Source organism: Scardinius erythrophthalmus (genome assembly GCF_964197995.2).
Source record: "Scardinius erythrophthalmus genome assembly, chromosome: 5".
Lineage (NCBI taxonomy): Eukaryota > Metazoa > Chordata > Actinopteri > Cypriniformes > Leuciscidae > Scardinius > Scardinius erythrophthalmus.
In genome coordinates this window covers 55,601,508-55,616,638 of record NC_138225.1, presented here as the reverse complement: position 1 = coordinate 55,616,638, position 15,131 = coordinate 55,601,508, and the positions used below count along the sequence as shown (strand labels likewise).

At 45.6% G+C, this 15,131-nt stretch overlaps 1 protein-coding gene across 1 annotated transcript in view; it reads left to right on the top strand.

Annotated features, from left to right (window-relative positions):
• Nucleotides 1-7,249: 7,249 nt before the first annotated feature.
• Nucleotides 7,250-15,131, top strand: part of ddx54 (DEAD (Asp-Glu-Ala-Asp) box polypeptide 54) — a 36,430-nt gene continuing 28,548 nt past the window's right edge. The window contains exons 1-3 of the mRNA XM_081366473.1: nt 7,250-7,592; nt 14,470-14,596; nt 14,668-14,738. Coding sequence (XP_081222599.1) covers nt 7,482-7,592; nt 14,470-14,596; nt 14,668-14,738 — 309 coding nt within the window. The 5' untranslated portion in view covers nt 7,250-7,481. The remainder of the gene's footprint in view (nt 7,593-14,469; nt 14,597-14,667; nt 14,739-15,131) is intronic.

Below are 15,131 nucleotides of genomic sequence, written 5' to 3'. Positions count from 1 at the left end.
CTTCCTCATCCTCCTCTTCCTCGTTCACCTCCTCTTACACACACCTGCTCTTCCTCATCCTCCTCTTCCTCATTCACCTCCTCTTACACACACCTGCTCTTCCTCTTCCTTCTCTTCCTCGTTCACCTCCTCTTACACACACCTGCACTTCCTGATCCTCCTCTTCCTCCTCTTCCTCGTTCACCTTCTCTTACACACACCTGCTCTTCCTCATCCTCCTCTTCCTCGTTCACCTCCTCTTACACACACCTGCTCTTCCTCCTCTTCCTCGTTCACCTCCTCTTACACACACCTGCTCTTCCTCATCCTCCTCTTCCTCGTTCACCTCCTCTTACACACACCTGCTCTTCCTCTTCCTCCTCTTCCTCATTCACCTCCTCTTACACACACCTGCTCTTCCTCTTCCTCCTCTTCCTCGTTCACCTCCTCTTACACACACCTGCTCTTCCTCATCCTCCTCTTCCTCGTTCACCTCCTCTTACACACACCTGCTCTTCCTCATCCTCCTCTTCCTCGTTCACCTCCTCTTACACACACCTGCTCTTCCTCATCCTCCTCTTCCTCTTCCTCATTCACCTCCTCTTACACACACCTGCTCTTCCTCATCCTCATCCTCATCCTCCTCATCCTCGTTCACCTCCTCTTACACACACCTGCTCTTCCTCATCCTCCTCTTCCTCATTCACCTCCTCTTACACACACCTGCTCTTCCTCTTCCTCCTCTTCCTCGTTCACCACCTCTTACACACACCTGCTCTTCCTCGTCCTCCTCTTTGTCATTCACCTCCTCTTACACACACCTGCTCTTCCTCTTCCTCCTCTTCCTCATCCACCTCCTCTTACACACACCTGCTCTTCCTCATCCTCCTCTTCCTCATCCACCTCCTCTTACACACACCTGCTCTTCCTCTTCCTCCTCTTCCTCGTTCACCTCCTCTTACACACACCTGCTCCTCCTCTTCCTCCTCTTTGTCATTCACCTCCTCTTACACACACCTGCTCTTCCTCATCCTCCTCTTCCTCATCCACCTCCTCTTACACACACCTGCTCTTCCTCGTCCTCCTCTTTCTCATTCACCTCCTCTTACACACACCTGCTCTTCCTCATCCTCCTCTTCCTCGTTCACCTCCTCTTACACACACCTGCTCTTCCTCCTCCTCTTCCTCCTCTTCCTCGTTCACCTCCTCTTACACACACCTTCTCTTCCTCCTCCTCTTCCTCCTCTTCCTCATCCTCCTCTTTCTCATTCACCTCATTTTACACACACCTGCTCTTCCTCTTCCTCATCCTCCTCTTCCTCTTCCTCCTCTTCCTCATCCTCCTCTTCCTCGTTCATCTCCTCTTACACACACCTGCTCTTCCTCATCCTCCTCTTCCTCATTCATCTCCTCTTACACACACCTGCTCTTCCTCATCCTCCTCTTCCTCATTCACCTCCTCTTACACACCTGCTCTTCCTCATCCTCCTCTTCCTCATTCACCTCCTCTTTCACACACCTGCTCTTCCTCATCCTTCTCTTCCTCATTCACCTCCTCTTACACACACCTGCTCTTCCTCTTCCTCAGCCACCTCCTCTTACACACACCTGCTCTTCCTCTTCCTCATCCTCCTCTTCCTCATTCACCTCGTCTTACACACACCTGCTTTTCCTCTTCCTCATCCTCCTCTTCCTCATCCACCTCCTCTTACACACCTGCTCTTCCTCTTCCTCCTCTTCCTCATTCACCTCTTCTTACACACACCTGCTCTTCCTCATCCTCCTCTTCCTCATTCACCTCCTCTTACACACACCTGCTCTTCCTCTTCCTCATCCTCCTCTTCCTCATCCAACTCCTCTTACACACCTGCTCTTCCTCTTCCTCCTCTTCCTCATTCACCTCCTCTTACACACACCTGCTCTTCCTCTTCCTCCTCTTTCTCGTTCACCTCTTCTTACACACCTGCTCTTCCTCTTCCTCCTCTTCCTCATTCACCTCCTCTTACACACACCTGCTCTTCCTCTTCCTCCTCTTTCTCATTCACCTCCTCTTACACACACCTGCTCTTCCTCATCCTCCTCTTCCTCATTCACCTCTTCTTACACACACCTGCTCTTCCTCTTCCTCCTCTTCCTCATTCACCTCCTCTTACACACACCTGCTCTTCCTCATCCTCCTCTTCCTCATCCTCCTCTTCCTCATTCACCTCTTCTTACACACACCTGCTCTTCCTCTTCCTCCTCTTCCTCGTTCACCTCCTCTTACACACACCTGCTCTTCCTCTTCCTCCTCTTTCTCATTCACCTCCTCTTACACACACCTGCTCTTCCTCATCCTTCTCTTCCTCATTCACCTCCTCTTATACACACCTGCTCTTCCTCTTCCTCATCCTCCTCTTCCTCATTCACCTCTTCTTACACATACCTGCTCTTCCTCTTCCTCCTCTTCCTCATTCACCTCCTCTTACACACACCTGCTCTTCCTCTTCCTCCTCTTTCTCATTCACCTCCTCTTACACACACCTGCTCTTCCTCATCCTCCTCTTCCTCATTCACCTCTTCTTACACACACCTGCTCTTCCTCTTCCTCCTCTTCCTCATTCACCTCCTCTTACACACACCTGCTCTTCCTCTTCCTCATCCCCCTCTTCCTCATTCACCTCCTCTTACACACCTGCTCTTCCTCTTCCTCCTCTTCCTCATTCACCTCCTCTTACACACACCTGCTCTTCCTCTTCCTCCTCTTTCTCATCCACCTCCTCTTACACACCTGCTCTTCCTCTTCCTCCTCTTCCTCATTCACCTCTTCTTACACACACCTGCTCTTCCTCATTCACCTCCTCTTACACACACCTGCTCTTCCTCTTCCTCTTCCTCCTCTTCCTCATTCACTTCCTCTTACACACACCTGCTCTTCCTCTTCCTCCTCTTTCTCGTTCACCTCCTCTTACACACACCTGCTCTTCCTCATCCTCCTCTTCCTCATTCACCTCCTCTTACACACCTGCTCTTCCTCTTCCTCCTCTTCCTCATTCACCTCCTCTTACACACACCTGCTCTTCCTCTTCCTCATCCTCCTCTTCCTCATTCACCTCTTCTTACACACACCTGCTCTTCCTCTTCCTCATCCTCCTCTTCCTCATTCACCTCCTCTTACACACACCTGCTCTTCCTCATCCTCCTCTTCCTCGTTCACCTCGTCTTACACACCTGCTCTTCCTCTTCCTCATCCTCCTCTTCCTCGTTCACCTCTTCTTACACACACCTGCTCTTCCTCTTCCTCCTCTTCCTCGTTCACCTCCTCTTACACACCTGCTCTTCCTCTTCCTCATCCTCCTCTTCCTCATTCACCTCCTCTTACACACACCTGCTCTTCCTCATCCTCCTCTTCCTCATTCACCTCCTCTTACACACACCTGCTCTTCCTCTTCAGCATCCTCCTCTTCCTCATTCACCTCTTCTTACACACACCTGCTCTTCCTCTTCCTCATCCTCCTCTTCCTCATTCACCTCCTCTTACACACACCTGCTCTTCCTCATCCTCCTCTTCCTCATCCTCCTCTTCCTCATTCACCTCCTCTTACACACACCTGCTCTTCCTCTTCCTCATCCTCCTCTTCCTCGTTCACCTCTTCTTACACACACCTGCTCTTCCTCTTCCTCATCCTCCTCTTCCTCATTCACCTCCTCTTACACACACCTGCTCTTCCTCATCCTCCTCTTCCTCATCCTCCTCTTCCTCATTCACCTCCTCTTACACACACCTGCTCTTCCTCTTCCTCATCCTCCTCTTCCTCATTCACCTCCTCTTACACACACCTGCTCTTCCTCATCCTCCTCTTCCTCATTCACCTCCTCTTACACACACCTGCTCTTCCTCTTCCTCATCCTCCTCTTCATCGTTCACCTCCTCTTACACACACGTGCTCTTCCTCTTCCTCCTCTTCCTCGTTCACCTCCTCTTACACACCTGCTCTTCCTCTTCCTCGTCCTCCTCTTCCTCATTCACCTCTTCTTACACACACCTGCTCTTCCTCTTCCTCATCCTCTTCTTCCTCATTCACCTCTTCTTACACACACCTGCTCTTCCTCTTCCTCATCCTCCTCTTCCTCATTCACCTCCTCTTACACACACCTGCTCTTCCTCATCCTCCTCTTCCTCATTCACCTCCTCTTACACACACCTGCTCTTCCTCTTCCTCATCCTCCTCTTCATCGTTCACCTCCTCTTACACACCTGCTCTTCCTCTTCCTCGTCCTCCTCTTCCTCGTTCACCTCCTCTTACACACACCTGCTCTTCCTCTTCCTCCTCTTTCTCATCCACCTCCTCTTACACACACCTGCTCTTCCTCTTCCTCCTCTTCCTCGTTCACCTCCTCTTACACACCTGCTCTTCCTCGTCCTCCTCTTCCTCGTTCACCTCCTCTTACACACACCTGCTCTTCCTCTTCCTCCTCTTCCTCGTTCACCTCCTCTTACACACACCTGCTCTTCCTCTTCCTCGTCCTCCTCTTCCTCGTTCACCTCCTCTTACACACACCTGCTCTTCCTCTTCCTCCTCTTTCTCATCCACCTCCTCTTACACACACCTGCTCTTCCTCTTCCTCCTCTTCCTCGTTCACCTCCTCTTACACACACCTGCTCTTCCTCATCCTCCTCTTCCTCGTTCACCTCCTCTTACACACCTGCTCTTCCTCGTCCTCCTCTTCCTCGTTGACCTCCTCTTACACACACCTGCTCTTCCTCTTCCTCGTCCTCCTCTTCCTCGTTCACCTCCTCTTACACACACCTGCTCTTCCTCTTCCTCGTCGTCCTCTTCCTCGTTCACCTCCTCTTACACACACCTGCTCTTCCTCTTCCTCCTCTTTCTCATCCACCTCCTCTTACACACACCTGCTCTTCCTCTTCCTCCTCTTTCTCATCCACCTCCTCTTACACACACCTTCTTTTCGGTATATTACTATAAAATTACATTAAATGTACGGTCAGATCTATCACAGTTATTTACCATATATGGTACGGAAACTTTCTGTTAACTATTAATGACCGTAACATTTTTAAAGTCTTTTACCGCTAAAATCAGATCATTTTTTACTGTGATACATTAACATCTTTGCTGGTTGTTATTTCCTGATAGATATGGATTATCGAATCAGACTTTATAGTAAAGACTGAGACCTGAACACTATCTTTATTTAGAGGAGATGAATGTAATTGATTGATATTTTCCTGACATGGACAGGATTTAGCACCATCAGACTGAGCTTTTAAGAGCAGGAGATTAATAATTAATCTGACACAGATATATATCAGGGTAATGTTTAAACGTGAACATTACAGTCATGATCCACTCAGAATTCTTGCTGTCTCTATGAACAGAGTCCCTCACATCTGATCATTTCATCGGGTTTGGCGAACATCTCTTTATGTCACAATATGAGATGAATCTGGCATTCGGTGTTTCGGCTCTAATACCAGCAGCTTTATCCTCCAAATATAATATAATCCCCTGTATATCGTGTGCGAGGGTAAATGCCTGAAACCTCCTGTCTGCATGTTTACTCACTTGAAAGGGAATGGGAGAGATCGCGTGTGTTTACGCTCGTTTCTTGTGCCAGTTTCTGTGAAATCAGGTCAGAACCCAGAAGAAATCAGGCCTTTGTAATTTATTATGAAGATCATCTGCTGTCTGATCAAGCGCACATCATGTGTGATCGGGAAGGAACACGCGTTTGTTTCTGTCGTAAACCCCAGCATTATTGTCGTGTTGTTTGTGAGATTGAGACGCAGATCTGATGGTGATCCTCCATCATCGGGTCATTCAGGAACGCTGAGGCCAGAACACTCTCATGATCAGAGTTCTCTGAGCTTCGTCTACTCGGGTTTAATCTGGAGCGAGGCCAGAGATCTGAGCTGAACACCACAGCCGAAGACACTGACGGGCTCTGTTTCATCACTCCTTTATCTCTCGTTTAGTTGTCTTATTAGTCCATTTGGGAAACGCAGTGAACAGGGAACGTTCTGGCAAGATTCTCTCAGAGTTATGAAGAAACGGTCCTCCATAAAGTTAATTCAAAGTTATCTGATCTTTAATAATGTTCTCAAAACGTTAGAATAAAAACATTATTTGTACATCATTCATTGAATGTTTTTTTTTACTGAAATATTTTAGATTGACGTTCGTCTAATGTTTTTTTAAATGTTACTTGTTTCAGAACGTTCTGAGAAAATTCTAAAGTAACATTCCATAATGTTTGAAGAATGATACAATGTGATGTTCAGTAACACTTTATTTTAGTGTCCTTGTTTCATGTACTTACCATAGTAATAACAGTAAATTATGCATAATTACATGCAACTAACCCTCAACCAAACCCTAACCCTATAGTAAGTACATGTAGTTAATTAATATTACTCAGTACTTTAATATATAATTACACTGTATGACACCTTAAAATAAAGGGTAACCAAATAAAGTGTAAGCGAATGTTCTCTTAATGTTTGTATAAACAAGGAAACACGTTCTAAGAACATATTCCTTCAGTTTCAGACGGACAGAGCTGTGATTACTGATCAATACTCTAAATAAACTGGTTTCTTTCACATGCTTCTCTTCAGAATTAAAGTGATTGTTCACCTAAAAATGATCCTTCATTTACTCGCTCTCATGTTGTTCATGAGTTTCTGCTGAGGAACATTATGTTTCTGCGTCTTTATCTCACAGTTCTCATAGTTTACACTTTTTTTCAGAATTGTCAGATAAAAAGTCACAATTACCTTTTCCTTCTTCTTCTTTTTGTGAGGCTGAAACAAGATTAAATACCTCTGAATGAAAAACCCATCAAACTAAAAAATGTCAAAATATCATATTTTTGTTCCGCAGCAGAAAGTGGCCTTTGGTTTTCTTATTAACCAAGTTACTTATTACAAATCTTCACTGTTTTACAAGTAGGCATTTTCGTGTTCAATAATATGATTTTGATAATAAATGAAAGCATAAACCCTCAGCAGCGAAACCTAAACTTCATTACCCAGCAAACACTGCGCATCTGCTCGACCTTGCCATATGGTTCACATTTGGTTATTTTTTGGGAACCAATTAAATGTTTCAGAACTTTCTTTTGAGGTTATTTTTTAAGTTTTATTTGTATACCCATGTAAACTACTCTTCCAGTTGAAACGTTGCAGATGTTTTGAAGTGATGACATATCCAGAGCTTTTTCTAAAGCCGGAATGTTGCCACAAATAATTCGCTAAACGTTTAACAGTCCCGAATGACCGCGAGCACGCGCAGTTAGTGCTGCCACCGTGCGGCGACTCCGTGAACTGCAGCGCCGCGCTCTCTGCGTGCGTCATCTCTCCGCGCCGCTCCTCGCGCACACGTGTTTCCCGTGTCTCCGGTGTTTTCATCTCTCGGAGCCCCTGATCTCCTCGATTAAACGGTGGATCCTTCAACAGTCCAGCGCGTAGATCTCAGCGGGTTGTAGAAGTAAACGCACTAATGGCCCACAGGAGGAAGAAGCTGACGAAGAGGAGGAAGCACAGAGACCACGAGTCTGATGATGATGAAGAGTTTGAAGTGGCTGCAGGAGTCAAAGATGACGACGATACAGTGAGTCCAAACTACCACGATACTGTCACATATCTGCTGTTTTATTATCGGTTCATGTGTTATTAAAAGATCGCGTCCGTTATATTAATTAATTAGAAATGTTTTGGTTGCAGTCTGACGACAGATGCGCGTTTACATTCAATCCGGTTTCTGTTCCGAACTCATATTATGTTCCAACATAAAGTGTATTAATGTAGCTTTAGATGTCTCAGTGACAGTGTAATATGTGACCCTTGCTGGAAAAATGAGCACATAATCAAAAACGAATAATCGATTATTAGTCATCTGATCGCATCTGATAGGTGGAATTTCTGCACAGCATCATGGGTAATGTAGTTTTTCACCAGGAATTCTGCTGTTTAACAGGATTGTTTTAAAAATAAGATAATTATAATAAGATAATTTGGGCTGGCAAAAGCATATTTATCAACCATATTTATTAGGGGTGTCACAATATATCACAATACAAAAAATGCAACAATATGTATTATGGATAGTTCACCCAGAATTAAAATTACTGTGTGAAAAAATAAATAAAAAAAATCCAGGTTTCAGTGTCAGAACTACATCAAACTACTATATATTATGTTGAATATAATGTATAATAATGCAATGGGGGGATATTTATGGTTCCTAATTAAGCCAAATGTGGCCTATACATTATTTTAAAGGGGTCATATAATGCCATTTTTGTACAAGCTAATATGATTCTTTGGGGTCTAAATTAAAAGTTTGTAATATACTTTAATTAAAAATTCTCATTAGTATTGTAAGAAAACACTCATTTTGCCTGGTCAAAAACAGCTCTGTTTTCAGCACGCCGTTTCAGTGCATGTGTCTTTAAATGATAATGAGCTTTGCTGACCCCGCCCCTCTGCTCTGTGCGTACACCGTTTATAACACAATAACCGTAACCGCGTTGTTCATTATAAACGTGGGATTATGAATTATATTGAGAACGTCGTACATAGAAAACATGCCGTAATGTACCCTGAGTGTAAACAGCCGCACTCATCGTGAAGCGTGCAGCAAGCGATTTGCAAAGATTAATATAAATATTCATATAAAGGTTAATAAAACGTTACACTCACTTCAGTTCTTCTGGAGGTGCAGCAGGAACACGAATAGTTGGTACCGATCCTTTTTCAGGAGCAGCTTCTTAGCAAAACCAGCTTTACTGACCCTCGTGTGTAAAGCACTCTGGTGTGTGAAATGATTCACCCAAACATGAAAGCATTGACGTTGATCGTGGGGAATATTCCCTTCGAAAACAAACTCAGCCACTGCGTCTTCAGCGGTTCGGATTTAGGAACATCAAAATGATGCTGTGTTCACTATTACACCCAAGAACAGAACACCACAATCGCTTAGACGTCATTCTACTCAGTGCTCCAGCTATCATCTATGATCGGTCCGGTCCGCACGGGCTATGATTGACAGCTCGCTCACGAGCGAGGGCGGGGCTGTGTTGAAACGCTACTGTCAATCAAGAATCGTGGGAGGGGCGTCGATTTTGTGACGTCACAAAATCGAACAGCTTGATTTGAGACAGGAGGAAACATATAAGAAGATAAAAAACTGGATGGATTTTTATCATTTTATGATGGTTGTGTACAGGCACTGCCAACACACATTTCAGTACAATTAACTTGTAAAAGTGCATGTACCATTATATGACCCCTTTAAATATATCTAGTCAGTGAAGGAGATCAAGCATATTAGTCGTGTTATTCTGGCCTCTCTATTGTCCTGTGCTTTGGGTTTCAGCACCAAGTCCAAGTTCATTTACACACACACTGTAACACCAAATTTAGCTTTTTAATCAACAGTAATATGTTATCGTGAATTCAGCGTCGTGATATGTGTCGAATCGTGAGAGTATCGTCCAGTGCCGGCCGAGCCTTTAAACGCGGAGTCCCTGTGCTTGACGGTTATTGACACAAATGTCACGCTATAATGTTACATTATGAATTAATACAATGAGGTTATGTATTCATACAAAATAAATGGATAAAATAGACATACTTAATAATAAATAGATACTTAAATAAAGTTTTAACTTTTTCTTTACTCTTTTACTAACTTTCTGAAACTTCTGAAAACAAACTATCACAAAACATATTAAATAAATGATTTGCAAAATATCCTCCAACGTTTTGCAACACTTTGCAGTTTGAATGATGTCTTGTATGAACATGACGGAGTATGATTTTATGTTTCCACTGTTCGATCGCGCCCGCGCCTCACACACACACGCACACACACACACACACACACACACACACACACACACACACACACACACACACACAACATATTCTTTTACGTAATAAAATATAATAATAAAATAGTCAACCTAACATGTTAAAATGACGCTGCTCTGTTTAAATAGTCAGTCGTGTAATTCGTTCATTCGGCGTAAGCCTCGCTCCTCGGATTCTAATGAGAGAGATACGTGAGCCCAACGCCGCTTACTTTCACTTTCGCTTTAAATTATTTAGTTTTGGCTTGTTTATAGCTATTTTTTATTCTTGTTCTGTTCTGAATATCATAAAATGTAAAGGATAAATCATTGATTTAAATGTCAATCATCAATCATTGATCAAATCTAATTTTTGTGACATGGCTTAACATTACCGTGACCGTGCGCACGGGTTGTCTGTGCTCGCGAGGTTATGCGCACGACTCTAACACTGGACACAGCAGCAGTTGTAGGCAGGTTTATTGATCATGAAATCAGAATTTTCTTGTCTTGAATTATTCATTCATTCATTTGTCACTTGTTTAAGTTAATATGTAAAAAAAAAAAAAAGATAACTCGATTAAGCAGCCGCTTAGTTCGCTTATGCCTCGGCTCTGGTACCGCCACACCCGAGTGTCATACCTCACTTTCGTCTGTAACGGTGTATACGCTATAGTTGTGTGAGCCGACTGTCGTCTGTAACGGTGTATACGCTATAGTTGTGTGAGCCGACTGTCGTCTGTAACGGTGTATACGCTATAGTTGTGTGAGCCGACTGTCGTCTGTAACGGTGTATACGCTATAGTTGTGTGAGCCGACTGTCGTCTGTAGCGGTGTATACGCTATAGTTGTGTGAGCCGACTGTCGTCTGTAGCGGTGTATACGCTATAGTTGTGTGAGCCGACTGTCGTCTGTAACGGTGTATACGCTATAGTTGTGTGAGCCGACTGTCGTCTGTAGCGGTGTATACGCTATAGTTGTGTGAGCCGACTGTCGTCTGTAACGGTGTATACGCTATAGTTGTGTGAGCCGACTGTCGTCTGTAACGGTGTATACGCTGTAGTTGTGTGAGCCGACTGTCGTCTGTAACGGTGTATACGCTGTAGTTGTGTGAGCCGACTGTCGTCTGTAACGGTGTATACGCTATAGTTGTGTGAGCCGACTGTCGTCTGTAACGGTGTATACGCTGTAGTTGTGTGAGCCGACTGTCGTCAGTAACGGTGTATACGCTATAGTTGTGTGAGCCGACTGTCGTCTGTAACGGTGTATACGCTGTAGTTGTGTGAGCCGACTGTCGTCTGTAACGGTGTATACGCTGTAGTTGTGTGAGCCGACTGTCGTCTGTAACGGTGTATACGCTGTAGTTGTGTGAGCCGACTGTCGTCTGTAGCGGTGTATACGCTGTAGTTGTGTGAGCCGACTGTCGTCTGTAGCGGTGTATACGCTGTAGTTGTGTGAGCCGACTGTCGTCTGTAACGGTGTATACGCTATAGTTGTGTGAGCCGACTGTCGTCTGTAACGGTGTATACGCTATAGTTGTGTGAGCCGACTGTCGTCTGTAACGGTGTATACGCTATAGTTGTGTGAGCCGAAAGTCGTCTGTAACGGTGTATACGCTATAGTTGTGTGAGCCGACTGTCGTCTGTAACGGTGTATACGCTATAGTTGTGTGAGCCGACTGTCGTCTGTAACGGTGTATACGCTGTAGTTGTGTGAGCCGACTGTCGTCTGTAACGGTGTATACGCTGTAGTTGTGTGAGCCGACTGTCGTCTGTAGCGGTGTATACGCTATAGTTGTGTGAGCCGACTGTCGTCTGTAACGGTGTATACGCTGTAGTTGTGTGAGCCGACTGTCGTCTGTAACGGTGTATACGCTGTAGTTGTGTGAGCCGACTGTCGTCTGTAACGGTGTAAACGTTGTAGTTGTGTGAGCCGACTGTCGTCTGTAACGGTGTATACGCTGTAGTTGTGTGAGCCGACTGTCGTCTGTAACGGTGTATACGCTATAGTTGTGTGAGCCGACTGTCGTCTGTAACGGTGTATACGCTATAGTTGTGTGAGCCGACTGTCGTCTGTAACGGTGTATACGCTATAGTTGTGTGAGCCGACTGTCGTCTGTAACGGTGTATACGCTGTAGTTGTGTGAGCCGACTGTCGTCTGTAACGGTGTATACGCTGTAGTTGTGTGAGCCGACTGTCGTCTGTAACGGTGTATACGCTATAGTTGTGTGAGCCGACTGTCGTCTGTAACGGTGTATACGCTGTAGTTGTGTGAGCCGACTGTCGTCTGTAACGGTGTATACGCTGTAGTTGTGTGAGCCGACTGTCGTCTGTAACGGTGTATACGCTATAGTTGTGTGAGCCGACTGTCGTCTGTAGCGGTGTATACGCTGTAGTTGTGTGAGCCGACTGTCGTCTGTAGCGGTGTATACGCTGTAGTTGTGTGAGCCGACTGTCGTCTGTAACGGTGTATACGCTATAGTTGTGTGAGCCGACTGTCGTCTGTAACGGTGTATACGCTATAGTTGTGTGAGCCGACTGTCGTCTGTAACGGTGTATACGCTATAGTTGTGTGAGCCGACTGTCGTCTGTAACGGTGTATACGCTATAGTTGTGTGAGCCGACTGTCGTCTGTAGCGGTGTATACGCTGTAGTTGTGTGAGCCGACTGTCGTCTGTAGCGGTGTATACGCTGTAGTTGTGTGAGCCGACTGTCGTCTGTAACGGTGTATACGCTATAGTTGTGTGAGCCGACTGTCGTCTGTAACGGTGTATACGCTATAGTTGTGTGAGCCGACTGTCGTCTGTAACGGTGTATACGCTGTAGTTGTGTGAGCCGACTGTCGTCTGTAACGGTGTATACGCTGTAGTTGTGTGAGCCGACTGTCGTCTGTAACGGTGTATACGCTATAGTTGTGTGAGCCGACTGTCGTCTGTAACGGTGTATACGCTATAGTTGTGTGAGCCGACTGTCGTCTGTAACGGTGTATACGCTATAGTTGTGTGAGCCGACTGTCGTCTGTAGCGGTGTATACGCTATAGTTGTGTGAGCCGACTGTCGTCTGTAGCGGTGTATACGCTGTAGTTGTGTGAGCCGACTGTCGTCTGTAACGGTGTATACGCTGTAGTTGTGTGAGCCGACTGTCGTCTGTAACGGTGTATACGCTATAGTTGTGTGAGCCGACTGTCGTCTGTAACGTTGTATACGCTATAGTTGTGTGAGCCGACTGTCGTCTGTAACGGTGTATACGCTATAGTTGTGTGAGCCGACTGTCGTCTGTAACGTTGTATACGCTATAGTTGTGTGAGCCGACTGTCGTCTGTAACGTTGTATACGCTGTAGTTGTGTGAGCCGACTGTCGTCTGTAACGGTGTATACGCTGTAGTTGTGTGAGCCGACTGTCGTCTGTAACGGTGTATACGCTATAGTTGTGTGAGCCGACTGTCGTCTGTAACGGTGTATACGCTGTAGTTGTGTGAGCCGACTGTCGTCTGTAACGGTGTATACGCTGTAGTTGTGTGAGCCGACTGTCGTCTGTAACGGTGTGTCGTCTGTAACGGTGTATACGCTGTAGTTGTGTGAGCCGACTGTCGTCTGTAACGGTGTATACGCTGTAGTTGTGTGAGCCGACTGTCGTCTGTAACGGTGTATACGCTATAGTTGTGTGAGCCGACTGTCGTCTGTAGCGGTGTATACGCTATAGTTGTGTGAGCCGACTGTCGTCTGTAACGGTGTATACGCTATAGTTGTGTGAGCCGACTGTCGTCTGTAACGGTGTATACGCTATAGTTGTGTGAGCCGACTGTCGTCTGTAGCGGTGTATACGCTATAGTTGTGTGAGCCGACTGTCGTCAGTAACGGTGTATACGCTATAGTTGTGTGAGCCGACTGTTGTCTGTAACGGTGTATACGCTATAGTTGTGTGAGCCGACTGTCGTCTGTAACGGTGTATACGCTGTAGTTGTGTGAGCCGACTGTCGTCTGTAACGGTGTATACGCTGTAGTTGTGTGAGCCGACTGTCGTCTGTAACGGTGTATACGCTATAGTTGTGTGAGCCGACTGTCGTCTGTAACGGTGTATACGCTGTAGTTGTGTGAGCCGACTGTCGTCTGTAACGGTGTATACGCTATAGTTGTGTGAGCCGACTGTCGTCTGTAACGGTGTATACGCTGTAGTTGTGTGAGCCGACTGTCGTCTGTAACGGTGTATACGCTATAGTTGTGTGAGCCGACTGTCGTCTGTAACGGTGTATACGCTGTAGTTGTGTGAGCCGACTGTCGTCTGTAACGGTGTATACGCTATAGTTGTGTGAGCCGACTGTCGTCTGTAACGGTGTATACGCAATAGTTGTGTGAGCCGACTGTCGTCTGTAACGGTGTATACGCTATAGTTGTGTGAGCCGACTGTCGTCTGTAACGGTGTATACGCTATAGTTGTGTGAGCCGACTGTCGTCTGTAGCGGTGTATACGCTATAGTTGTGTGAGCCGACTGTCGTCAGTAACGGTGTATACGCTATAGTTGTGTGAGCCGACTGTCGTCTGTAACGGTGTATACGCTATAGTTGTGTGAGCCGACTGTCGTCTGTAACGGTGTATACGCTATAGTTGTGTGAGCCGACTGTGTTGTTGTTCAGCCCAACAGAAGACTCCTTCGTTTCCCGGCTTCATCCGAGTGTGTGTCTGACGCGGAGCCGGACACCAGAGAGCTGGTCAGAGCCCAGAACAAGAAGAAGAAGAAGTCCGGCGGCTTTCAGTCCATGGGTGAGTCAACCAATCAATCACTCGATCCATCAGCTGATCGCTGGAGTAACTGTGTGTGTGTGTGTGTGCAGGTCTCAGTTATCCGGTGTATAAAGGCATCATGAAGAAGGGCTATAAAGTTCCCACTCCCATCCAGAGGAAGGTAATGTTACAGAAACTGCTCAAATATGAGCTTGTGTTCCTATTAAAATCCATCAATAACTTTACCAAACAGGAGAACGTGTGATTATGTTGATCAGGAGAGAGAAAGATGTCAAGTTAGCGTCTCTCTCTCCCTCTCTCTCTCTCTCTCTCTCTCTCTCTCTCTCTCTCTCTCTCTCTCTCTCTCTCTCTCTCTCTCTCTCTCTGGTGTGTGTATTAGAAACTCACTGCAGTTTAACACTCCTGCTGTTTCAAAGCGAGTCATAAAACAGTCATAACTTCATATTTATCAGTCAATTCTCATTAATGAGAGTTTTTAAAGTACTGTTATTTCTACAATTACTCCTTTTTTATTAATAAAAAAATCGAGAAATTTCTTGAAATTTCTAATTAC